This window comes from Tachyglossus aculeatus, chromosome 11 (genome assembly GCF_015852505.1).
Source record: "Tachyglossus aculeatus isolate mTacAcu1 chromosome 11, mTacAcu1.pri, whole genome shotgun sequence".
NCBI classification, from domain to species: Eukaryota; Metazoa; Chordata; class Mammalia; order Monotremata; family Tachyglossidae; genus Tachyglossus; species Tachyglossus aculeatus.
The window spans coordinates 34,876,054-34,901,680 of record NC_052076.1 but is presented as its reverse complement, the minus strand read 5'-3'; the positions used below and the strand labels follow the sequence as shown (position 1 = coordinate 34,901,680).

The 25,627-nt window shown below is 50.3% G+C and overlaps 1 protein-coding gene across 1 annotated transcript in view; it reads right to left on the bottom strand.

The window, feature by feature from the left end:
* Positions 1–576: 576 nt before the first annotated feature.
* POU2F3 (POU class 2 homeobox 3) overlaps positions 577–25,627 on the bottom strand; it is a 74,856-nt gene continuing 49,805 nt past the window's right edge. The window contains exons 4-13 of the mRNA XM_038754423.1: positions 20,591–20,695; positions 20,294–20,396; positions 14,397–14,479; positions 11,037–11,219; positions 9,162–9,303; positions 7,834–7,970; positions 6,827–6,988; positions 4,445–4,511; positions 3,711–3,843; positions 577–1,333 (exon numbers count right to left, since the gene is read on the bottom strand). Of these exons, the coding sequence (XP_038610351.1) occupies positions 1,294–1,333; positions 3,711–3,843; positions 4,445–4,511; positions 6,827–6,988; positions 7,834–7,970; positions 9,162–9,303; positions 11,037–11,219; positions 14,397–14,479; positions 20,294–20,396; positions 20,591–20,695 (1,155 nt within the window). The 3' untranslated portion in view covers positions 577–1,293. The remainder of the gene's footprint in view (positions 1,334–3,710; positions 3,844–4,444; positions 4,512–6,826; positions 6,989–7,833; positions 7,971–9,161; positions 9,304–11,036; positions 11,220–14,396; positions 14,480–20,293; positions 20,397–20,590; positions 20,696–25,627) is intronic.

The following is a 25,627-nucleotide window of genomic DNA, read 5'->3' as shown; positions in this document are numbered from 1 at the left end:
CCAATTTGCTTGTATCAATCCCAGCGCTAAGTAATAATTATCATATTTGTTAAGCGCTTACTAGGTGCCAGTCACTGTACTAAGCGCTGAAAAGTTCCTGACACACAGCAAGTCGTACAAAATACCATAATTATCATTATTATTATTATTAGTCTCACCAGCACTAGTGAGTAGGTGCCAGAGGGAGCCAGATGTGCATTTTGGAAGCGGGGGCAGAAAGGAAGCTTGGGGCCGGGGTGGGCTGCAGGGAAGCCATCTAGTCAGAGAGATCTAACCCGGGGAGCTTGCCAGTACCCCTTGGAATCTCGGGGGTTTGGTCAGAGATATGGGGTCAGTGAGGATGGGGCCCCACCCCAACAGCCATAAGGGGAGCGGCAGTTTTGTCCCCCACAGCTCCATGGGGCTGATTAATGTCTGTCTCCCCCTATAGTTTGAAAGCTCCTTGCGGAAGGGAATGTGTCCATCAACACTGTGGTATTATACTCTCCCAAGTGCTTAGAACAGTGCTCTGCACACAGTAAGGACTCAATAAATATCATTTATTCATTGATTGTTTGACGATGAACATGTGTTACATTGGAAGTCTTCTGAAGCCATGAGAGAAAGAAAGCCATGGAGGCAGAGTGATGGAGATTGAAGGAAAGTCTTTTCCCAGGCCACAGGGGAAATGGTGATGCGGAAGCTTGCTCAGTGTCTGTGGGTTGGAGAGAAAGGGACAGGGTGGATCTGATTGAGGCGGACCAAGGTTTCCCAAGGAGCAGGGCTCATAATTAGGGAGAAGTGCGATTCACACCCCAAACTGTGTCGGGTGGGGTAAGTCCAGGGGACTGGATATCAGCTGGTTTGGGGCGGGGGAGTGCACCAGTTTCAAATTGAGACACAAGTCTCTGCTGAAATGAATTTGGTGACCTCGGCTCAGTTCAAAGTTCAAATCAGCGCCTCCAGGAGGCAGCCTGGGCAAGACCCTTCTCCGGAAAAACCTTCAAAGGACGTGGTACGGGGAAGTGGAAAGGGGGGCCGGGTAGGAGGTGTTCGGAGCCGGAAGGTCGGGGTTCAGGGAGGAAGCTTCCTTCGGCTGGTGATTTCACAGGAGGGGTTAGACTTTTCAAGCTCATTGAGTCAGGCCTTCGTTCCATCTTCTTTTGAGTCTCTGAAGGCAAGACTTGGGTGATTCTAGTGACTGCTCCTCCAGACATCTGGGAGAAGGAGGCTCCGTAACCAGGAGGCAAAGCCTCCCATAGGTGTGTCGACAGGGTGGGGGCCAAGAGGCGGGATGGCAGATTTCTTTAGGCCTTAATGGAGGTAGGTGGGGTGATTCCATCTGTACCAGGATCTGACAAAAACAGAGAAACACAAACAGCTGTCTAGCTTCCTTTTGGGTGGAAACTAAGAGCATAGCTGTTCCACCACCAGCCTGAGAGATTAACATAATAATGGCATTTGTTAAGCACTCACTATATGCCAAACACTGTACCGGGCACTGAGGGAGATACAAGATAATCAAGTCTGGACACAGTCCCTGACCCACATGGGGCTCACAGTCTTCTCACTCTGCCTTCTGCGTCACTCTGACTTGCTCCCTTTATTCATCCCCCACTCCCAGCTTCACAGCACTGATGTACATATCTCTAACATTTATTTATATTAATGTCTGTCTCCCCCTCTAGACTGTAAACTTATTGTGGGCAAGGAATGTTTCTGTTGTATTGGTATTTCGTACTCTCTCAAGCGCTTTGTACAGTTCTCTGCACACAGTAAGTGCTCAATAAATACAACTAAGTAAGAAGGAGACCAGGTATTGGATCCCCATTTTACAGAAGAGGAAACTGAGGCCCAGAGAAGTGAAGTGACATGTACAAGATTACATAGCTGGCAAGTAGTGGAGCTGGGATTAGAACCCAGATCCTCTGATGCCTTGCCCCATGTTCTTTCCACTGGGCCATACTGCCCGCTGCCTTGTCACTCTGCACAATGCTGGAAGAGGCCCTGGGGAGAGTTTCTGTGGGACCCACAGTGCAGAGTTCAACTGAATCCGTGTCTCTGGCCCCATGTTCTCCTGGTTTTCAAACCACTTGGGGTAGGTGTGATTTCCAACCTGGGGCATTTCTAGGATCCGAAGGTCCTAGAAATCTTTGGCACCCAGGTGGTGGGGAAAGAACTGATTGAGAGAATCTCCCTTATCTGCCAAACCCCTCCTCCCTCTTTTATTACTTATCTTAATTACTTAATTAATTACTTATCTTTATCATATTTTATTATTTATCTTTCCCCTCCTCCTCTTTCATTACTATTATTGTATTTTGTTGGTTTTTAAATAATATTTATTAAGCACTATGTGCCAAGCACTGTACTAAGCACTGGAGCAGCTATAGGATAATCAGGTTGGACAGAGTCTCTGTCCCACAAAGGGCTCACAGTCAATCCCCATTTTACAGGTGAGGTAACAAACACAGAGAAATTAAATGATTTGCCTAGCTTTTTTTTTTTTTAAAGCAGTTACTAAGTGCCTGCAGTGCTAGTGTAGATACAAGCTAATCCCATGTCCCACGTGGGGCTCACACTCTTAACCCCCATTTTACCATTGAGGTAACTGAGATGCAGAGAAGTTAAGTGACTTGCTCAAGGTCAAAGTAAACCTGGAAGAGCCAGATTTAGAACCAAGATCCTCTATCAGGCCTGTGCTCTTTCCACTAAGCTACACTGCTCCTCCAGTCTTCCCTGGTTCATCCCTAATTATGTCCACCCAACAGCCACTCCAAACACTGATGTATCTTATTCTTAGCCTCAGGACTCATGTACTTAGGCAGATTTATTTTTAGTGGTAATAGTGATAGTATTTATTAAACGATAGACTGTAGTCTGTAAGCTTCTTACGGGCAGGGATCACACCGACAAACTCTATTTTATGGTACTTTCTCAAGTATTTAGTACAGTGCTCTTCATAGAGTAAGTGGTCAGTAAATAAAACTGATTGATTGATTTCTGTATGCAGAACAACAAATTAAACTTCGGGAAAGAATACACAGGTAAGAATTGAAGCCAGTCCCTGTCCCACACATTCAGGTATTTCTTCCTGATACATCTGAACTGCTTCTTGCTCTGTCTTCATTCTTTCTCCTGCCCCAACTTTCATCTGACTCCCCCAATAGATTCAAAGCTCCTTGAGGCAGGGAATGCCTGTTGTGCTTCTGTTGTGCTTCCCCAAGTGCTTAGTACAGTAATCTGCACTCAGGCGCTCAAAAAAAAAACACTGATGAATTTGTTGATTGATTAATTAGATTGATTTTCCGTTTTCCCAGGAAGCGGCACTCCAAACTCTGTGTCATCCTTGGGTCCTCTCTTCAGGACTAATTCTAAATGTCCTCCGGGAAGCACTTAGTTTCTGACTTGTAGTGAACTGCTCTCCGCAGACCAGCGGGTGACCTGTCCCTTCCCCACAGGAACATTGGGCAATTCCCAGGTGGCGAGTAGGGATGGATGTCCGCCTGCGGCTGGAACCTCTGTCCTTTAGATTCAGCATCTGCCCTTGTTCCTTCGCCCTAGATTTTTTTCCGTGGGCTTGGGTCAACCCTGTCCACCCTCCTGTGACCACAGACATCTCTCCCCATACTCCCTCCAGAACTGGCTCCCCCAGCTCCCCCAGAATCATCCCGGCCTCTCCTTGCCTCGATCCCCTGAGATATCCTTCCTGACTGGCTCCCCCGCCTTACCCAGAGGAGTTAAAACTGGAGGAATTGACTGCTGCTTTGGAGTTATTCTGGGATGCACTGGGATTGCTGGCATGGAGTCCAGAGCAGGGAGACGAGGGTCTGCTGTCATTCCCCGGGGAACAGGATGAGGTGACTACAGATGAGGAGAGAAAAGACCAAGGATGAAATCCTCGTGGTCAACCCTGAGACCCTCCTCACTGCATCTCCCCATCTCCCCTCACCTTTCCACAGCTCCAATTCTCCGGCCTTGTCAGAAAGACCCTTGATGCCGGTCAGTTCAGGCCCATAGTCATCTCTCCCTCCGACTGGGACACACACCCACCTATCCACCTCCCGCCCCTTTCATGCCAGCGCCCCATCCCTGGGGGGCTTCCTGGGAAGGGGCCCTCCACCCTCCAGGCCCCAGGGAGCGGCTGAGCGGGTTCTTCCAGCCCAAGATGTGCCAACGCGCTTCGAAGACCGGTGCCAGATTCATCCCACTCGAGGGCCACACCCGGCCCTGGCTGGGCTCTACCAGTGCCAGGCCCCCCCCGCCCAAGCCAGAGGTGGGGCAGGAAGAGTGCCGAGGCACAGAGAAGGAGAGGGGAGGAAAGGGCGAAGCAGGAGAGGAAGGGGAAAGAATTCTCAGCGGGCAGTGGGGAGAATGGGAGGGCAGGCCCCAGCTGGTATTGAACCAGCCTCACCAGTCTCCCCATCAGAGGGAAGTCTAAACTGGAAAGCCCCATGGTGCTCACCTGCTCCGGGCACTGTGCTGTGGACAGGCATGGTCGTCAGGGGGCCCAGGGACCCTGAGGTAGAGACCTGAAAGGCAACGGGGAACCCTGAACATCCTCATTCCACATGGTGGTGGGCCCAGTGCCCCCCGCCCCGGATCTCTGTCCCTCCCCAGCTCCAGGCAAATATTCTCTGGCCCGGCCAGAAAGACCCTCAATGCTGGTCCTTCAACCTGGCTGGCTGAGCAGCAACCTCTTAATAATAATAATAATAATGATGGCATTTATTAAGCACTTACTATGTGCAAAGCTCTGTTCTAAGCACTGGAGAGGTTACAAGGTGATCAGGTTGTCCCACGGGGGGCTCACAGTCTTAATCCCCATTTTACAGATGAGGTAACTGAGGCCCAGAGAAGTTAAGTGACTTGCCTAAAATCACACGGCTGACAATTGGCAGAGCCGGGATTTGAACCCATGATGTGCATCTAGCTTTACTTCTATTTATTCTGATGACTTGATACCTGTTCACATGTTTTGTTTGGTTGTCTGTCTCCCCCTTCTAGGTTGTGAGCTCGTTGTTGGGTAGGGACTGTCTCCATATGTTGCCAGCTTGTACTTCCCAAGCACTTAGTCCAGTGCTCTGCACACAGTAAGCGCTCAATAAATACGATTGAATGAATGAATGAATGACCTCTGACTCCAAAGCCCATTCTCTTTCCACTGAGCCACGCTGCTTCTCCAATCAAGATGGCAGTCTTAACTCCAATTAAGATGGAAGTCTTAACCAACATGACTCCTTGAAGGGCTGACTTTGGCTGTGTCTGCCACCTTGAGACGCCACCCCTGCGCTGAGGTGATGATGGAAGCCGGATTGGATGGTGCCTGGGCTCGCAGATAGCTCTCTCCTGGGTGCTCGCACGGTGGCCCAAACCAGAGGGAGAGCAGCCGCCAACAACCCGTTTCAGCAGAGACATGTGGGTGAATGCCAGCCCTGCCCATGGGCACATCTCCTCCCCTGTTGCCTCGTCACCCCTGGATGCGCTGAAGACAGACTCTCGTTTTCCTCCTGAGCTAATGCTCCCTGGGGATGGGGGAGAGGAGACTACCTGTTCTCAGGGGGAACTCACTGCCTCCGCAACCCAACCCCTGGTTCTGCCTGGATCCAGGCTCTGAAGCCCCCACCCTGGCAGAAGGCAATCTGGATCCATTTCCTGATCGGAACTCATCACCTGGCCAGGCTGGGAGTACGAGAAGGGAGTGGGTGGACACGTTTGTCCAGGTAGAAGTCATCCTTTGGCCTCCCTGTTTCACCTCTCTCCAACCCATCTGCTTTCCCGAGCTCCCAGGCTGCATTTCCCAGCACCCCCACCTCCTCCCCTCTTGACTCGTGGGATCATGCTCACAGCAGATCAGAAGTCTGGGGCCTGCCCCTGCAGATGGGAGAAGATTTTCCCATCCAAAGAGAAAATTGCCTCTGATTCCCAAATGGCAAAACTGCTTTTCTGGCCTCAAAGGAAAACAGTGGGCAGACCAGACCACATAGGGAAACTGAGGCTCCCTGACTGGGGTTGCTCTGACTGTCAAACTACCTCCTTATTTCCAGTTTCCAATTAGAAATGTCTGGCCTGGCACTTAGAAGGAGTTTACCCTGTTGTGAAATGGGTGGCAGGGAAAACAAAGGACAGCTGTCCATCAAATTCCATAAGAGGCCACTGCAGAGGCCTGAAGGCAGAAACTTCCAAGGAAACAAAAGGAAACCTTTTTGCACCCAGCACGGGGTGAGCTTATGGAATCTGTTTTCAAAGGAAGCTGGGGAGGCAGAAATATCAGCAGGTTCTGGAAGGGTTTGGATAGATTTGGACAAGCGGTCCCTACTGGGTTGCTACAGGGAAAGTTAGGGATGGAGAGATAAGAGGTCAGGTGGATTGGATGTTCTACGCTGGGTCAACTGTGAGAGAATATGGAGGGAGAAGGGAAAATCAGGATCCGTGCTCGATCACTGTGGGGAGAGTCAGGGATGGAGATGGGAGAGTTAGGGGCATTGGGTGTTCTCTGCTGGGTCACTGGTGAGAGAGCAGGGATGGAAAGAGAAGAGTTAGGGGTGTTGAATGTTTTATGCTGGGTCAGTGGGAAGAAAGCAGGGATAGAAAGGGGAGATTCAGGGGTGTTGGATGGTCCATCTTGAACCATGAGGCTGGATGTCCAGGATGTCCTTGTGTCCCTGTCAGTGACAGAATCCTGGCCCGAATGGGCCAACCATGTAATTGACCCAAGATGAATTGCATTTCTATGAGGCTGTTACATTCCACCCCAGAAAAAGCTACCCATCTCCTTCCCCTACGTGGCGGAGATCCCGTCCTCTTGCCTGGTGCTCTCCAGGCTGCTGGCCCAGAGGCCACTCACCAGCCGTGAGCTGTAGACGGGCGATTTCACAGGCGGGGCAAGGGGGCAGTTGATCCTTTTCTCCTTCTGCCGCCGGTTGCAGAACCAAACGCGCACCACCTCCTTCTCCATGGACAGCTGTTCTGCGATCATGGTGATCTCCTCAGAGCTCGGCTTGGGGTTCTGTGGCATTGGGGTGGAGCAATGAACGGCCAATCCAGGGAGACCCCAATCAACCGGTGGGACCCTGTTCTCTTGCCAGTGGGAGCCGGCAGTGGGAAAGAGGCAGGGCCAGGCCAAGGGGGGTGGCGGGGCTGACTGGAAATCTGGTTGTGGAAGGGACGGTCTGGGGGAGATGCTTCATATTTAGGTATGGAGGATTTGAACGTGAAACAGGGCAATGGCAAGGCTGTGAAAAGGTAGATGGAGGAGTCTATGAAATACAGCCCTGCCCTAGCCCCAGAAACTCCAGCCCCAGGATCCCCAGCCCCATCTCAGGGCAGCTGGAGAAGGAGACCACCAGAGGGGCTTCCTGGACCCTCATCTCCTGGGACACGTGATGCTGTGGTGCTTGAACATAATAATAATTATTAATAATAATTATGGTATTTGTTAAGCATTTACTATGTTCAAGGCACTGTACTAAGCGCTGGGGTGGATACAAGCAAATCAGGTTGGACACAGTCCCCGTCTTGCATGGGGCTTAATCCCCATTTTATGATGAGGTAAATGAATACAGAGAAGTGAAGTGACTTGCCCAAGGTCACCCAGCAAACAAGTGCCGGGGTCAGGATTAGAACCCAGGACTTTCTGACTCCCAGGCCAAGGTTCTATCCGCAAGGCCACACTATTTCTGGGCATCTCAGCGCATTCAGCCTGACCACTGAGTTGAGCTCTATCTGTAGGTGGCTCTATCTGTAGCCCCCTCAGACCAACATAGATGGGGAGGTGAAGGGAAGGTGTGTGAGGGGGCTAAGGGGGGGCATTGGCTGGTTTCAGGGGGAGGCCAGGACCGAGGGATTGTTCACCTCTTGAAATCTCTTCTCCAAGGTCAAGCGGATGTTGGTCTCAATGCTGGTTCGCTTCTTTCTCTTCCGTCCAAACACCTCGCTCAGCGAGGGGTAAGAGTTGGGGGTGTTCACGGCAGAGTCCGAAGGAGAGGATTCTGCAGGAGAGGAGTCGGGGAAAACCAAAGCTCAGAGCTGCAGCCATGGGGCTAACTGGGATCTCAGTGGGCTGAACTCAGCCTACAGCTCCTGGTAGCCCAGTGGAGCGGTCCATAGTAATTATAATAATGGTATTTGGTAAGCACTTACTATGTACCAGGCACTGTACTAAGCACTGGGGTAGATAGAGGTAATTGGGATGGGCACAATTCCTGCCCCACATTGGGCTCACAGTCTTAATTCCCATTTACAGATGAGGTAACTGAGGCATAGACAAGTGAAGTGACTCACCCAAGATCACACAGCAGACAAAGGGTGGAGCCAGGATTAGAACCTAGGTCCTTCTGACTCCCAGGCCCGTTTTCTAACCATTAGGCCACGCTGCTTCTCCACAGTCAACAGCCCCAGGCTGCTGCCAGGATGGAAGGTGGGTAGAACCAATTCCAGCAGGGCCCTGCCCACCTTCCTTCCTTCCAGCCCAGGCCAACGATGGCCCCTGCCTCCCTGTAGCAAAGGCTGCTGGCGAACCATCTCTGAGCACATCCCTGGATGTGGCGGCTCAGCCCTTCCAGGTTTAGCCTGCTGGTCCTGGGACACGGGCAGCAGGAAGGGTGATTGAGAGGAGCTAGTGACAGTCGATTACCCTGAATTAGTTGGAGCCAAGGCCCTTTGACCCTTTCTATGTAAATTTATGCACAACATATGTAAACCACCCCAGGGAGTCCTACTAATAATAACAGTAATAATAATAATGATGGTATTTAAGTGCTTACTATGTGCAAAGCACTGTTCTAAGCGCTGGGGGGATAAAAGATGATCAGGTTGTCCCACGTGGGGCTCACAGTCTTAATCCCCATTTTACAGATGAGGGAACTGAGGCCCAGAGAAGTTAAGTGACTTGCCCAAAGTCACACAGTTGACAATCTGTGGAGTCAGGATTTTTACCCATGAGTTCTGACTCCAAAGCCCAGGCTCTTTCCACTGAGCCACATCCTAGCCATTTATTGAGCAGAAAGACAACACTGGTGCCAGGTTAGGCCTTCCCTTCTGCCCAACCCATTCCTCTAACCCTCGCCCACCACCTACTCGCAAACTCGTCTTCGCAAGCTGCTCCAGATTCTCCTCAGATACTGAGCTTCTTTTGGGCTCCTGGAGCCTCCCTCCCCTCTCGCCCCACCTTGCACACCCACCTGCATCACTCAGCCACTTTTCCAGCAATGGCTTCAACTTGCACATGTTCTTGAAGCTCAGGTTGAGGGCTTCAAAGCGTGAGATGGTGGTTTGGCTGAAGTCGTTGCCGTACAGCTTGCCCATGGCCAGCCCCACGTCCCCCTGCCAAGTCAGTCGGAGAGAAAATCATGAGAGCCTCCCCCTAGGATCCCTCGCCTCTCCTGGCATCCTGCTTCTCCCCTCAACCCTCCTGGATTCACTCTGTTCCCTCCCCCCGCCATCACCCAAGTCCCACTGCCCCGGCAGCCTCAGCCCAGTGGCTCCGCAGACCCTTGGAAAGACCAGAGGGCTGCTACTGTAGTGGTTATTGTGGCCGCAGTTATGACCGTGGACTCTGAGCTGAGAAGGGCCTGAAATTCTGCTCCTCTAACCATAGTGCCCTACTGAGCTTTAGATATTGCCTTAGTGTTTTGCATCATCTCTCCATATGTGTCTGTCTCCAGTCCCCTCACCCTCTTTTTATTTTAAGCTTGCGAGCCCCCTAAGGACCAGGAACTTTGTCTAATTCCCACCTGTGCATTCTTTTGCAGCACTTACTACAGTGCTCTGCAGACAATAAGTGCTTAATCACTACTACTACTACTACTACTACTACTACTACTACTACTACTACGACGACGACTACTACTACTACTACTATTCTCTCTTCAGTGGAGGAGATAGCAGCTTTGATGCTGTCTCTCCCTGCTCTGAAACTGTCCCCATCCACTCCCTTTCTCCACTTACAGATTCATTTGGTTATTATTATTGTTATTATTATTATCATTATTAATAATAATATAAAACTATGATATTTGTTGTGTGCCAAGTATGCTATGTGCCAAGCACTGTACTAAGCACTGGAGTGGATATGGCAAATTGGGATGGACACAGTCCCTGTCCCACATGGAGCTCAAAGTCTTAATCCCCATTTTGCAGATGAGGTAACTGAGGCCTAGAGAAGTTAAATGACTTGCCCAAGGTCACCCAACACACAAATGGTGGAGCTGGGATTAGAACGCAGGTGTTTCTGATTCCCAAGCCAGTGCTCTATCCTCTAGGCCATGCTGCTTCTCTTGGTCATGTTGTTTTTCAATCTAAGAGTCAGGGAGAGCAGGGAACTTGTTCTCATTTTATTGGTAAGGAAACAGGCCCAGAGAGAAGGTAAGTGACTTGTTAAAGGCCACACAGCAGGTCAGGGGCAGAGTTGGGGTTTGAACCTGGATCTCCTGATTCCAAATCCCAAACTCTTCCCACTTGGACCATGCTGCCAAATCCAGAGATTGCTCAGTTCCTGGGAGCCCCACCATTTCCCTCCTGGCAGAAAAATCCAGTTTTGAGGGGTTTTAAAATGGTGATTTTTTAAGTGCTTTTTTATGGTATTTGTTAAGCGCTATGTGCCAGACACTGGACTAAGCCCTGGGGCAGATATAAAATAGTCGGGTTAGATGTAGTCCATCTTCCGCATAGGGCTCACAATCTTAATCCCATTGTACAGATGAAGTAACTGATGTCCAGAGAAGTTAAGTGACTTAGCCAAGGTCACACAGCAGACAAGTGCCAGAACCAGGATTAGAACCAGGTCCTCTGACTCCCAGTCCCAGGCTCTTCACTGGACCGCACTCGCTCTGGAAAAATGAACCACTAGTCTTAGTCTTGGCCAGCATCAAGAACCCCAGCTAACTGGTACATCAGGAACCTGCTTCCTGATTTCCTGATCACTTTCAAATTATTTCCTCCTTCTCCACCTCCTCCAATGCCCATCTGCCCCCCCCCCACCCCACATACATTACCAGCTCCAGCCCCACCCACTCCTGTGAGGATTGTTTTTCTCTCCCTCCCACTCCCTTCCCCACCTGAGTGAAACCCAGCTTGATCCGCCTCTGTTTGAACGTCTTGGCAAACTTCTCCAGCTCCTCCAGGTCGCTGGGCTCATCTGTCCCTACGGAGCTGGGCATGTGTTTGGGGCCTGGCAGGTGCTGCGGGACCTCCAGGTGGGGGTCTAAAGATGAGCCTGGCAGTCCGGGGCGCCCCACAGCCTGATGGAAAAAAACAACAACAACCCCCAGACCTCCGGCCACTCCTGCTGCTTCGGGATTACACAGCCCGTGAGGCCCATAGGTGTCCCGTCGCCCCCAGAAGTGGCCACATTTCCAGATGGACACAGTCCAGGCTTCAGACATGGAACCACATGGGTTCAGTGACTGGTCTCCCCCAGCCGGGGTAATAGGCAGAGAGAACACAGAGGGGAAATTAGGATCATATCCAGCACTTAGAACAGTGCTTCACACATAGTAAGTGCTTAACAAATACCATTATTATTATTATCTGCAGAAATCACTAGTAAATTGGAGTGTGGCCTCAGTTTACCCCTCCTCAGTCAATCAACCGATTAATGGTATTTACTGAGCACTTACTGTGTGCAGAGTACTGCAATTAGATTTGTACCCTTTATTCACTCCCCCTCAACCCCATAGCACTTATGTCCATATCCATAATTTATTTATTTGTATTAATGTCTGTCTCCACTTTTAGACTGTAAACTCGTTGTGGGCAGGGAATGTGGCAGCCAATTCTGTTATGTTGTACTCTCCCAAGTGCTTAGTACAGGGCCCCGTGCAGAATAAACACTCAATAAATACCATTGATTGAGTGATGTACTGCGTGTTTAAGACAGCTTGGCAGTTTGCCAAAATGAGGTGAGAGAACAGGGGCTGGATTTCTTCCTGTTTTTTTTTACTCCATTGGGTACAGAGTGGGGATAAGCCAGGGCAGAGGTCAGCGAGATCCCCTGGCAAGGAGCCAACACCCCCTTACCCTGAAAGGTTTATCCTTTGGTTGGATAGAGAGCCCCATCCCCATAAAAATGATTTATATTGTGCCTACTAAAAACAGCTAATGAGGACAGTTAATCAATCAATGGTACTTACTGAGTGCTTACTGTGTACAGAGCACTGTACTGAGAGCTTGGGAAAGTACAGTACAATAGAACTGGTAGACACGATCCCTGCCAACAAGGAGCTTGCTGTTTAGCAATCCAGTCTAGTCTAGCCCCAACACCTTTCTGGTTTTAGCCAGTTTGTGTCAGGGATTTATTGTCTCAATTATACATTATAGGAATGAAAACAAATACCTCCGGTCTCTCTTTCTATCAACCCGGCTTCCTACAAAGGAAGCTCGGCCTTTCCAAGATGTTGTGACTTCTCTAACCTCCTGGTTACAGTTCAGATTGAGTCTTGAGGCCCCTGGGCTCTGTTTTTGTCTATGGGGATGACCACTAGAATTGCCTACCTCTCAGGCCTCCCGCCAGGGACTGTGGTCCTGATTCTCTCTCAGATCTGTGCTTTACGTGGCTGGATGGGAAATGCATGGAGAACATTTGGGAGTCAGAGGAGCCGGTCACTCAGGCTGGCTTTGTCCATGGCCAGGAATTCACTTTTGGGCAACTGAACCTACTGAGGGGTTCCCTCCCTCATTAGCCTTGGTGGCTTACTCCTGGGGGAAACTTCACTGGGGTGCTCAAACTGTCCTGGGTGTTGGGTGGGTGGGGACTGGGAAGCCTTGAGCTCATTTGGATCAATACCCACAAAATAGACTATAAGCTCCCTGTGGCAGGGATCATGTCTACCATTCCATTTTTTTCCGATTGTATTTGTTGCGCGCTTACTTGTATGCACAGCACTGGACAAAGTTGTACTGCACTTTCCTATGTGCTTAGTACAGCACTTTGCACACAGTAAATGCTAAATAAATACAAATCATTGACTGACTGGCTTCCTCAGGACCAGTGGGGATTTGGGTCAGCTACAGGAGGGTGCTTGTGGGATCTTTGCCTCTCTGGGGTGTTCAGAAACAAAAGAGATTCTTATAGGCTCAAGTGAGGGTCTGTTTGGATGCAGAGGGATGATCGGGATGACCTCTCAAAAGGTCTCCCAGCCTGGAGATTCTGGGATCCATCAAAGTGCTCCCCAAATTTCAACTCCCAAAGCCCCACTTGGCACTGATCACCAGGAAGCACTGTCCCCCATTCCCAGATATTCCTGGCCTCCATCCTCCCTAGCCAGCTTTGGGGGGACCTGAAGGAGCAGGGAAGACCTATTTCACCCTTTCAGTCAATCAGTAATATTTACTGAGTGCTTACTGTGGACAGAGCACTGTACTAAGCATTTGGGAGAGTACAAGGATCATCCTGTCCCTTTGTCCAGGTGCAGATTGTCCCTGTGGGGGTTCCCTGGTCTGACCGTCCCACTCACTTGCATAAAAATATCTACTTATTGGGACAGGAAGGGGGTCTGGACGCCCGGGTTATTTTAAGGGAAGGCCACTGATGGTCTCTCAGCTCACCCTCTACATGGCCAAGAGACAGTTTGGGTGACCAGGCCAGCCTGGCCTACAAATCTGGGGCTCAGCTGGGATAAATTCCAGACATTCCCCCGGTGGTGGGTGGTAGACTGTAAGTTTGTTGTGGGCTGGGACTGTGTCTGTTATATTGTTATAGTGTATTCTCCCAAACACTTAGTACAGTGTTCTGCACACAGGTAAGTGCTCAATAAATATGACTGGCTGGCTGATTAGATCAGGGGAAAACTCTTGGCTGGGAGTCAGGTCTCCTGGTATCCTGGCCAGACTCCACCCCCAGATCAGGGTTTGCTTCTCTAATACCAACCTTCTCAACGTGGCTCTATCTCATCTATCTCGCCTATCCCAACCCATAACCGACATCCTGCCTCTGGCCTGGTACACCCTCCCTCCTCAAGTCCGACAGACAATTCTTTCCCCACCTTCAATGCTTTATTGAGGGTGCATCTCCTCCAAGAGCCCTTCCCAAACTAAGCCCCTCCTTTCCTCTTCTCCCACTCCCTTCTGCGTCGCCCTGACTTGCTCCCTTTGTTCTTCCCCCATCCCAGCCCCACAGCACTTATGTACATATCTGTAGTTTATTTATTTGTATTAATGTCTATCTCCCCGCCATCTAGACTGTAAGGTCGTTGTGGGCAGGGAATGTGTCTGTTTATTGTTGCACTGTACTCTCCCAAGAGCTTAGTACAGTGCTCAGCACATAGTAAGCATCCAATAAATATGATTGAATGAATGAATCAGGACAAAATCATTTCCCCTGTCCCTGCCTCAGTTTCCCCCTGCCCTTGTTGCTCCCCCTTGTCCTGGATGGGATGGCCCTTGCACTTCTTGCAGGAAGCAGGAAGGTTGCTGTTTACCTGGGATCCCAGGCCAGGCCCAGTCTGTGGAAGAAGGAGGCTGCTTGGCTGCTGAGAAAAGGAGAGGAGATTGGGCTGGAGACCTGAGAGGAGAGAAAGAAAAAGAAGCTGAAATCTTTCCTGGGGTAGGGGTCAACCAATCAATCAATCAGTGGTATTTACTGGGAGCTTACTGTGTGCAGAGAACTGGACTAAACACTCAAGAGAGTACAATGCAACAGAATCAGTAGACCTGTTACCTGCCCATTAGGAATTTACAATCTAGAGCAGGAGATAATGATGATGATGATGATGATGATGATGATAATAATAATAATAATAGTGGTATTTGTTAAGTGCTTACTGTGTGTCAGACATTGTACTAAGCACTAGGAGGATACAAGGAAACCTGGTTGGACACAGTTCCTATCCCATATTGGGCTCAATCTTAATTCCCATTTTAATAATAATGATGCTATTTGTTAAGCACTATGTGCCAGGCACTTTACTAAGCACTGGGGTAGATACAAGCAAATTGAGTTGGAGATGAGGTAACTGAGGCCCAGAGAAGTGAAGTGACTTGCCCAAGGTCACATAGCAGACAAGTGCCAGATCTGGGATTAAACAAAAACTTCTCACTATTGGCTTCAAAGCTCTCCGTCACCTTGCCCCTTCTTACCTCACCTCCCTTCTCTCCTTCTACATCCTAGTCTGCAAATGCCGTTTCTCTGGTGCTTACCTTCTCACTGGGCCTCCATCTGCCTGTTCCGCCGTCAAACCCCAGCCCACGTCCTACCTCTGGCCTGGAATGCCCTCCCTCCTCAAATCCTCCAGACAATCCCTCTTCCCCGCTTCAAAGCCCTACTGAAGGCTCACCTCCTCCAAGAGGCCTTCCCAGACTAAGCCCCTCTTTTCCTCAGCTCCCCCTCCCTTTCGCATCACCTTGACTCGCTCCCTTTGCTCTTCCCCAGTCACTCTACAGCACTTATGTATATATCTATAATTCTATTTATTTTTATTGATGCCTGTTTACTGGTTTTGATGTCTGTCTCCCCCCTTCTAGACTGTAAGCCCGTTGTGGACAGGGATTGTTTCTATTGCTGAATTGTACTTTCCAAGAGTTTATTACAGTGCTCTGCACACAGTAAGCACTCAATAAATACGATTGAATGAATGAATGAATTAATGATTAGAATTCATGTCCTTCTGGCTCCCAGGTCTGTGGTCTATCCACTAGGCCATGTTGCTTCTCCTTGTGGATATAAGTTTCTTGTGGGCAGGGAACTTCTCTGCCAACACTATCATTTTTTACTCTCCCAAATGCTTAGTACAGTGTTCCACATACAGTAAGCGCTCAATAAATACCATTGATCGATTGATACGGATATGTACACAAATGCTGTGGAGCTGAAGGTAGGGTGAATATCAAGTGCTTTTAGGGAACAAATCCAATGGTGATGATGATGATGGTGTTTGTTAAGCGCTTACTATGTGCAAAGCACTGTTCTAAGCACTGGGGAGGTTACAAGGTGATCAAGTTGTCCCACGGGAGGCTCACAGTTTTAATCCCCATTTTACAGATGAGGGAACTGAGGCCCAGAGAAGTTAAGTGACCTGCCCAAAGTCACACAGCTGACAGTTGGTGGAGCCGGGATTTGAACCCATGACCTCTGACTCCAAAGCCCGGGCTCTTGGAAATGAGGGCTTAGAGAAGGCCGCTTGGAGGACATGTGACCTTAAGCAGCATGGCTTCGTGGATAGAGCACGGTCCTGGGAGTCAGAAGGTTCTGGGTTCTAATCCTAGCTCTACCGTATGTCTGCCATGTGACCTTGGGCAAGTCACTTAACTTCTCGGTGCCTCAGTTACCTCATGTGTAAAATGGGATAAGAGTGTAAGCCCCATTTGGGACAGTGACTGTGTCCAACCTGATTAACTTGTATCTACCCCAATGCTTAGAACAATGCTCAGCATATAGTAAGCGCTTAACAAATACTATTATTATTATTATTATTAAGACTTTGGAGGTGGCAATCTGCATCCCCCATTTCCCTCGGCCCCAGGCTGGAAGCCAGTACCCAGTTGTGCCCGTGTTCGGCCCTCTGCTGCCAGGGGAAGCCATCCCCGGGCGGTAGTGAATCAGACAGCGGGACAAACAGCCTAATCTGATGGGAGCGGCAGTGCCCCAACCAGTCCTCCTTCTCTTCTGGGTGGCCGTGGGGTGAGGGAGGGTCAAGTTCATCTGCTCAGGAAGGTGTAAACAAGGCCAGAGTCAGATAAGCCCCTGGGAAGAAACCAGAAGAGAGAAGGTGACTCCCAAGAACCAAAACTTGGGCCTCGGCTCTGGAATGCCCACTTCTCCCACAAAGGAAGTGTGTGATGGGCTGTGGAGATTCTGGGGGAGGCTTGCAGTTTCCGCAACTGGAACAAGAAACCTGGGGAGAAGAGCTATGGGTTATAAGATGGGAAGTCCTTCAAACTCCCAGTAATCCTGCTGGGGTTGGGCAGCACGGTGGGAGGGGGATTCTGGGTCTGGGATCTTTCTGTTTCCTCTAGGGAATTTCCCATGAAGCTGGTGACTGAGTTGCATCACAGTTGCTGAGATTTCCCACAGCCGGCCTCCCTTTAGACAACACTGGATCCTAACGAATCACCTCGAGGGCTCCCTCCCTCACCACACCATAGTGTGATCCGTCGTCCTGGCCCAGAGAAGGCCAGGGGCTTTGGCTGATGTTGGGAGTGTTTGTGTGGTCAAAACTCTTTGGCCTGGATGAGCCTCACCTGAGTCCAACCTGGTCCAAACTGGGCCTGAGGGTAGTATTGAGGACTGACCCCCAAGGCTTGTCTCCCTCCCCTGGCTGGCAGGGGAGTGTGGGGGGCTTGGTTATGCAAACACCAAGGTCCTCAAGAGGCTGGGATCAGACCTCCCAGGATCATTTGTTCATTCAATCATATTTATTGAGCGCTTACTATGTAAAAAGCACTGTGCTAAATGCTTGGGAGAGTATGATATAACAATGACCCAGATGACTCAGAAAACCTGGCTTTGTCACAGCCATGCTGGATGACTATATTAATTAAAGATTATAGTACTTGTTAAGGGCATATTGTGTGCCAAACATTGTTCTGAGCACTGGGGTAGCTACAAGTTAATCAGGCCAGACACAGTCCCTTACCCCGCCTGGGCCTCATAGTCAAAGAAGGAGAGATTAGCTAGCTCTCTTCCTCCCTTCAAGGCCCTACTGAGAGCTCACCTCCTCCAGAAGGCCTTCCCAGACTGAGCCCCTTCCTTCCTCTCCCCCTCGTCCCCCTCTCCATCCCCCCATCTTACCTCCTTCCCTTCCCCACAGCACCTGTATATATGTATATATGTTTGTACATATTTATTACTCTATTTATTTATTTATTTATTTTACTTGTACATATCTATTCTATTTATTTTATTTTGTTAGTATGTTTGGTTTTGTTGTCAGTCTCCCCCTTTTAGACTGTGAGCCCACTGTTGGGTAGGGACTGTCTCTATATGTTGCCAATTTGTACTTCCCAAGCGCTTAGTCCAGTGCTCTGCACACAGTAAGCGCTCAATAAATACGATTGATGATGATGATGATGATTAGGATTTAATCCTCACTTCCTGTGGCCCAGAGGAAGTGAAATGACTTGCCCGAGGTCACACAGCAGATGCATCCTCTGACTCCCAGCCCGAGATCTTTTTGCTAGGCCATGCTGCTTCTCCAGTGCCCATGACCAAGAGCAAGTGATTATGGTCCCCATTAGCCCCTACCTATATGGGAGAATTCCTTGCCCACAGGCACTATTGGGATCGTCACTTCATGCAAAGGATAGCACAGGTGTCTTGGAAACACCAAGCTGGTATTGGGAGGGGTCTGATCCCGACATGGGGCTGGAAGGAGAGGGAAGAGGGGAGAGCACACTTTTCTCCTCTGATTCCGTCTTCTGCCACCACCCCACATGGGGATCGCCGTCCCTTCCTTTCTCTGGATCTCTCAGGAGCCTGGACTCCTCCCTCCTCCTTCCCTCACCCCCAACGATCTGGCCTCCTACTTCATTAACAAAATTAAATCCATCAGGTCCGACCTCCCCAAAGTCTCTTCCCCCCTTTCTCCAACCCCCCGGCTCTCAACACTCTCTGCTACTCTCCCATCCTTCCCAGCGGTATCCTCAGAGGAACTCTCCTCCCTCCTCTCAAGTGCTACTCCGGCCACCTGTGCTTCTGACCCCATTCCCTCTCATCTTATGAAATCTCTCGCTCCATCCCTTCTCCCCTCCTTAACTTCCATCTTCAACCGCTCACTCTCCACTGGTTCCTTCCCCTCTGCCTTCAAACATGCCCATGTCTCTCCCATCCTAAAAAAACCCTCTCTTGACCCCACCTCACCTTCTAGTTATCGTCCCATATCCCTCCTACCATTCCTTTCCAAACTCCTTGAACGAGTTGTCTACACGCGCTGCCTAGAATTCCTCAACAACAACTCTCTCCTCGACCCCCTCCAGTCTGGCTTCCGTCCCCTTCATTCCACGGAAACTGCGCTCTCAAAGGTCACCAATGACCTCCTGCTTGCCAAATCCAACGGCTCATACTCTGTCCTAATCCTCCTCGACCTCTCAGCTGCCTTTGACACTGTGGACCACCCCCTTCTCCTCCACACGTTATCTGACCTTGGCTTCACAGACTCCGTCCTCTCCTGGTTCTCCTCTTATCTCTCCGGTCGTTCTTTCTCAGTCTCTTTTGCAGGCTCCTGATTGATTGATTGATTGATTGGACTCCAGGCCGGCTTTGGGGGATTGTGGCCTTGTTTCTGGATAACCACTGGCGATGACCGCCCCTGAAGGGAACCTCTGAGGCCACGAGGTGGCGACACAGCCCTTACCCAACATAACTCTGAGCGCATCACCCTGGCATCAATCCTTGGCACGTCAGTCAATCAATCAATCAATCAATCGTATTTATTGAGCGCTTACTGTGCGCAGAGCACTGTACTAAGCGCTTGGGAAGTACAAGTTGGCAACATATAGAGACAGTCCCTACCCAACAGTGGGCTCACAGTCTAAAAGGGGGAGACAGAGAACAAAACCAAACATACTAACAAAATAAAATAAATAGAATAGATATGTACAAGTAAAATAAATAAATAGAGTAATAAATATGTACAAACATATATACATATATACAGGTGCTGTGGGGAAGGGAAGGAGGTAAGATGGGGGGATGGACGGGGGGACGAGGGGGAGAGGAAGGAAGGGGCTCAGTCTGGAAAGGCCTCCTGGAGGAGGTGAGCTCTCAGTAAGGTCTTGAAGGGAGGAAGAGAGCTAGCTTGGCGGATGGGCAGAGGGAGGGCATTCCATGCCCGGGGGATGACGTGGGCCGGGGGTCGATGGCTCCACCCGGGGAAGACGTGTTACCACGGAATTGAGGGTTCCCGGGAACTGGGGTTTGGGGGAATGCCCTCTCCCTGGCAGGATGCGGCCAGGGAGTTGAGAGAGCGAGGCCGAGCGGGCTGACGAAAGCTGGGGAAGGGAGCTGGGAAGGCAGAGAAAAGGGAAATAATCATAAAGATAATTATGGTATTTGATAACGTCGCACTATGTGCCAGGCACTGTGCTAAGCGCTGGGGTGGATACAAGCAAATTGGGTTGAACGCAGTCCCTGTCCCAAGTGGGGCTCATAGTCTCAATCCCCATTTTACAGGCACAGAGAAGCAAAGCAACTTGCCCAAGGTCACAGAGAGGACAAGTGGCGGAGGCAGGATTAGAACCCATGATCTTCTGACACCCAGGCCCATGCTCTATCTACTATGCCATGCTGCTGTGTCAAGGCTTTGGGCCCGCTGGAGCTGCAGTCTCCATGGTCTCTGAGCCCCGCACCCAGCTCCCTCCCTGAAGACCCTGGGCTGCTCACCTGGTTGGCCAGACTGTGACTGGGACAGCAGAAACTGAGAGACAGACTGTAGGTGCCCGGGCACCAGGACCAGCTGTTGAAGTGGGTGGAGGGAAGTCATGTCCTGCAAGAAGAATCCTGGGGTCATCGAGGGCCTGGACTGATCCCTCCCTCCAGCCTCCTGCCTCTGCATCCCCCAAGCCTTCCTGCTGAAATCAGGGACCAGAATCCCTTGTTGGGGGCTTCTGGGGGTTAGGGAGTGATTTCCCTGGTCGGACACCCTTCCCCACCCTTCCCTCCAGCACTGGCCATACTTACCCCGGGCAGCTGGTTCCCCGGCATCATGGCAGGGCCTTGGGCCAGGTGGCAGGAACGGTGGGGCAGGGGAGACTGGAGGACATCGCCCAGGTCTTCTGTTTTAATCTGCAGGTGAAGGCAGGAAAGTCCCATGAGCCCCAGGAATCCCAGAGCAGGGGGAAAAGTGCTCACAGGAGAACAGAAACAGCCAGGTTCCATGACCCTACAGAAGCCTGCTCATTCCTATCCCTTGGGTGCAGAGCTGGGCAAGGGTGAGACCCCCCACCGGGTTGACCTTCCTCCTCATGAGGGTAGGCTGGATGACAGGGAGCAGTTGGGGCATCGTCTCTCCCCCTGGGCACCAGGCCAGATACCCTGTCGGTGCTGCTGTGGGAGAGGGCTGGTCTTGGCACCTGGGACTCATCCTTCTCCCCTCAGCTCTCCAAATGCATTGTGGGAGAAGGTGCCCAAAAGCTGTGGAAGGACCGGACGGACTTGGTCGCTGTGCTCAGCTCAGCCCTGAGGTAAGTATGACCATGTGGCTCATGCCAAGCTTGCCTGTTCCTGAGCCAGGCCACTGATGCATGCTGCTGAACTCAATTCCCAGAATCCCGGTTCTTGGCGGCACCTCCCGCCCCTGCCAACAGTCTACCCACTGAGCCATGAGTCTCAGAGGGGCTGAACTCACTTTGCAGGGAAACATCATGGTCTAGTGGAAAGAGTCCAGGCTTGGGAGTCAGAGGACCTGGATTCATTCATTCATTCATTCATTCAATCATATTTATTGAGTGCTTACTGTGTGCAGAGCACTGTACTAAGCGCTTGGGAAGTACAAGTTGGCCACATATAGAGACGGTCCCTACCCAACAGCGGGCTCACAGTCTAGAAGGGGGAGACAGACAACAAAACAAAACATATTAACAAAATAAAATAAATAGAATAAATATGTACAAGTAAAATAGAGTAATAAATATGTACAAACATATATACATACATACAGGTGCTGTGGGGAGGGGAAAGAGGTAAGGCGGGGGGATGGGGAGGGGGAGGAGGGGGAGAGGAAGGAGGGAGCTCAGTTTGGGAAGGCCTCCTGGAGGAGGTGAGCTCTCAGTAGGGATTTGAAGGGAGGAAGAGAGCTAGCTTGGCGGATGTGCGGAGGGAGGGCATTCCAGGCCAGGGGGAGGACATGGGCCAGGGGTCGATGGCGGGACAGGCGAGAATGAGGCACATTGAGGAGGTTAGCGGCAGAGGAGTGGATGGTGCGGGCTGGGCTGTAGAAGGAGAGAAGGGAAGTGAGGTAGGAGGGGGCGAGGTGATGGAGAGCTTTGAAGCTGAGAGTGAGGAGCTTTTGCCTGATGCATAGGTTGATTGGTAGCCACTGGAGATTTTTGAGGAGGGCAGTAACATGCCCAGAGCGTTGCCGCACTGAGACGATCCAGGCAGCAGCGTGAAGTATAGATTGAAGTGGGGAGAGACAGGAGGATGGGAGATCAGAGAGGAGGCTGATGCAGTAATCCAGTCGGGTTAGGATTCTAATCCTGGCTTTTCCAATTGCTTGCTATGAGACCTTGGGCTAGCCCCACTTAACTTCTCTGTGCCTCAGCTATCTCATCTATAAAATGATTAAATCCTCCTTCCTCCAATTTAGACCATGAGCCCCATGTGGAACAGGGACTGTGTCCAACCTGATCAACTCGTATCTATCAGAGAAGCAGTCCATACTGCTAGTGGATACAGCACGGGCCTGGGAGCCAGAAGGACCTGGGTTCTAATCCCAACTCTGCAACTCATCTGCTGTGGGACCTTGGGCAAATCATTTCACTTCTCTGTGCCTCAGTTACCTCATCTGGAAAATGGGGATTAAGACTGTGAGCCCTATGTGAGACAGGGACTTTGTCCAACCCAATTTGCTTATATCCACCCCAGTGCTTAGTATATCCTGCACTTAGGAAGTGCTCAACAAATACCACAATTATTATTACCTACTCCAGTACTTAGAACAGTGCTTGACACATAGTAAGTGCTTAACAAATTCCATTTGAAATAAAATGTTTCTATAGTACTTTGGAAAGAGAGTTATCTTGAACTGGAAGGAGCTAGTATCCTGCTCCTCTGACTGCCAGACTGTCTCTTCCCCCTTGTTTATAGCCCAGGCCATGGGAAGCCATGGGTTCTAATTCCGGCTCCATCACATATATGCTTTGTGACCTTGGCAAGTCACTAACTTCTCTGGGCCTCAGTTCCCTCATCTGTAAAATAAGGATTAAGAGTGTGAGCTCCATGTGGGACAGGGACTCTGTCCAACCTGATTTGCTTGTATCTACCCCAGTGCTGAAAACAGTGCTTGGCACATAGTAAGTGTTTACCAAACACCATATCTTTCTTTTATTATTAGATTTTTGATGTCTTGGCTGGCAAGAGCACCCAGAAGTTATCTGACCCTCCAGATTGGTTTGGCCCATTCTGGTGATCTGTCTGGGTGGCACCCTGCCCGATTCTGAGAGGATGATGGCCATCCTCCTGAGCCGTGCCAATACACTGTCAGGCAGAGCTCAGGATCCTGGCTGGGAATGTGCCTGCAGTGGCTGGGGGAAGGGGTGGGAAGTTACAGAAGGAGTCAGAAGGATCTGGTTTCTAATCCCAGCTCTGCCATGTCTGCTTGTGACCTTGGGCAAGTCACTTTGTTTCTCTGTGCCTCAGTTCCCTCATCTGTAAAATGGTGACTAAGACTGTGAGCCCCAAGTTGGTCATGGATTGGGTCCAAACTGATGAGCTAGTATGTACCCCAGCACTTAGCACCTAGGCACTTAACAAATGGCACAGACCCCTGGCTCCAGCCTTACTTCATGCCCTTGTTTCCCGCCCCATGAGTTGTGCAGTGGAGCTTGGCTTGACCCTTCCCAGGGGTCTCCTCCCCCTCCCTCTTCCCAGGGCTCAGCCAGGGGGACCCAGGCCGCGATTCCTTGCTCTCTGGAATCAGGCAGGGGTCTGACCCCAGTGCCTCGCCTCTGCCCAGTGCTCAACCCCTGGACCTGGTTGGATGGTGGATCCCCATGTGCCCCCACCAGGTTGGCAGAGACCACTGACTGGCTATAGGAGCAGATCGGCAACCCAGCAACCAAAGAAAGGCTGAGGAAGATATACACCATTGTGCCTGTCTTGGGAAGGGAATAATTAAATGACCAAAGCAATAGTAGCTAGTATCCTCGTAATAGTTCCTCTCCATCCCAACGGTTACCACGTTAGTATAATCACTCACCCTATCCTGCCTAGATTTCTGCATCAGCCTTCCTTCTGACCTCCCAACCTCCTGCCTCTCTCCACTCCAGTCCAGACTTCATTCCGCTGCCCAGATTATCTTTCTACAGAAACATTCAGGACATGCCACCCACCTCCTCAAAAATCTTCAGTGGTTGCCTAGAGAAGCAGTATGGCTCAGTGGAAAGAGCAAGGGCTTTGGAGTCAGAGGTCATGGGTTCAAATCCCGACTCCGCCAATTGTCAGCTGTGTGACTTTGGGCAAGTCACTTAACTTCTCTGGGCCTCAGTTCCCTCATCTGTAAAAATGGGGATTAAGACTGTGAGGCCCCCGTGGGACAACCTGATCATCTTGTAATCTCCCCAGTGCTTAGAACAGTGCTTTACATATAGTAAGTGCTTAATAAATGCCATCATTATTATTAATATTTAGCTTCTCTGCGCCTCAGTTACCTCATCTGTAAAATGGGGATGAAGACTGTGAGCCCCACGTGGGACAACCAGATCACCTTGTATCCCCCCAGTGCTTAGAACAGTGCTTTGCACATAGTAAGTGCGTAACAAATGCCATCATCATTATTACTATTATTGTTCCTCTCCGTATCAAACAAAAACTCCTCCCATTGGCTTTAAAGCACTCCATCACCTTGATCCCTCCTACCTCACTTTGCTTCTCTCCTTCTACCACCCAGCCTGCACACTTCACTCCTCTGGTGCTAGCCTTCTCACTCTGCCTCGATCTCACCTGTCTCGCCGCCGACCCCTAGCCCCTGTCCTACCTCTGGCCTGGAACCATACTTCATGCTGCTGCCCGGATTATCTTTGTCCAGAAACGCTCTGGACATATTACTCCCCTCCTCAAAAACCTCCAATGGCTACCGATCAATCTGCGCATCAGGCAGAAACTCCTCACCCTGGGCTTCAAGGCTCTCCATCACCTCGCCCCCTCCTACCTCACCTCCCTTCTCTCCTTCTACTGCCCAGCCCGCACCCTCCGCTCCTCCACCACTAATCTCCTCACTGTACCTCGTTCTCGCCTGTCCCGCCATCGACCCCCGGCCCACGTCATCCCCCGGGCCTGGAATGCCCTCCCTCTGCCCATCCGCCAAGCTAGCTCTCTTCCTCCCTTCAAGGCCCTGCTGAGAGCTCACCTCCTCCAGGAGGCCTTCCCAGACTGAGCCCCTTCCTTCCTCTCCCCCTCGTCCCCCTCTTCATGCCCCCGTCTTACCTCCTTCCCTTCCCCACAGCACCTGTATATATGTATATATGGTTGTACATATTTATTACTCTATTTATTTATTTATTTATTTATTTATTTTACTTGTACATTTCTATCCTACTTATTTTATTTTGTTGGTATGTTTGGTTCTGTTCTCTGTCTCCCCCTTTTAGACTGTGAGCCCACTGTTGGGTAGGGACTGTCTCTATGTGATGCCAATTTGTACTTCCCAAGCGCTTAGTACAGTGCTCTGCACATAGTAAGCGCTCAATAAATACGATTGATTGATTGATTGATTGATTGGAACGCCCTCCCTTCTCAAATCCGCCAGAAAATTACTCTTCCCCGCTTTAAAGCCTTACTGAAGGTACATCTTCTCCAAGAGGGCTTCCCAGAATAAACCCTACTTTTTCTCATCTCCCACTCCTTTTTGCATCACCCTGACTTGCTCCCTTTGCTCTTCCCCCCTCTCCCTGCCCCATAGCACTTATGTATATATCTGTCATTTTATTTATTTACAGTGATATCTATTTACTTGTATTCATGTCTGTTTCCCTCCCCTCTAGACTGTGAGGTCGTTGT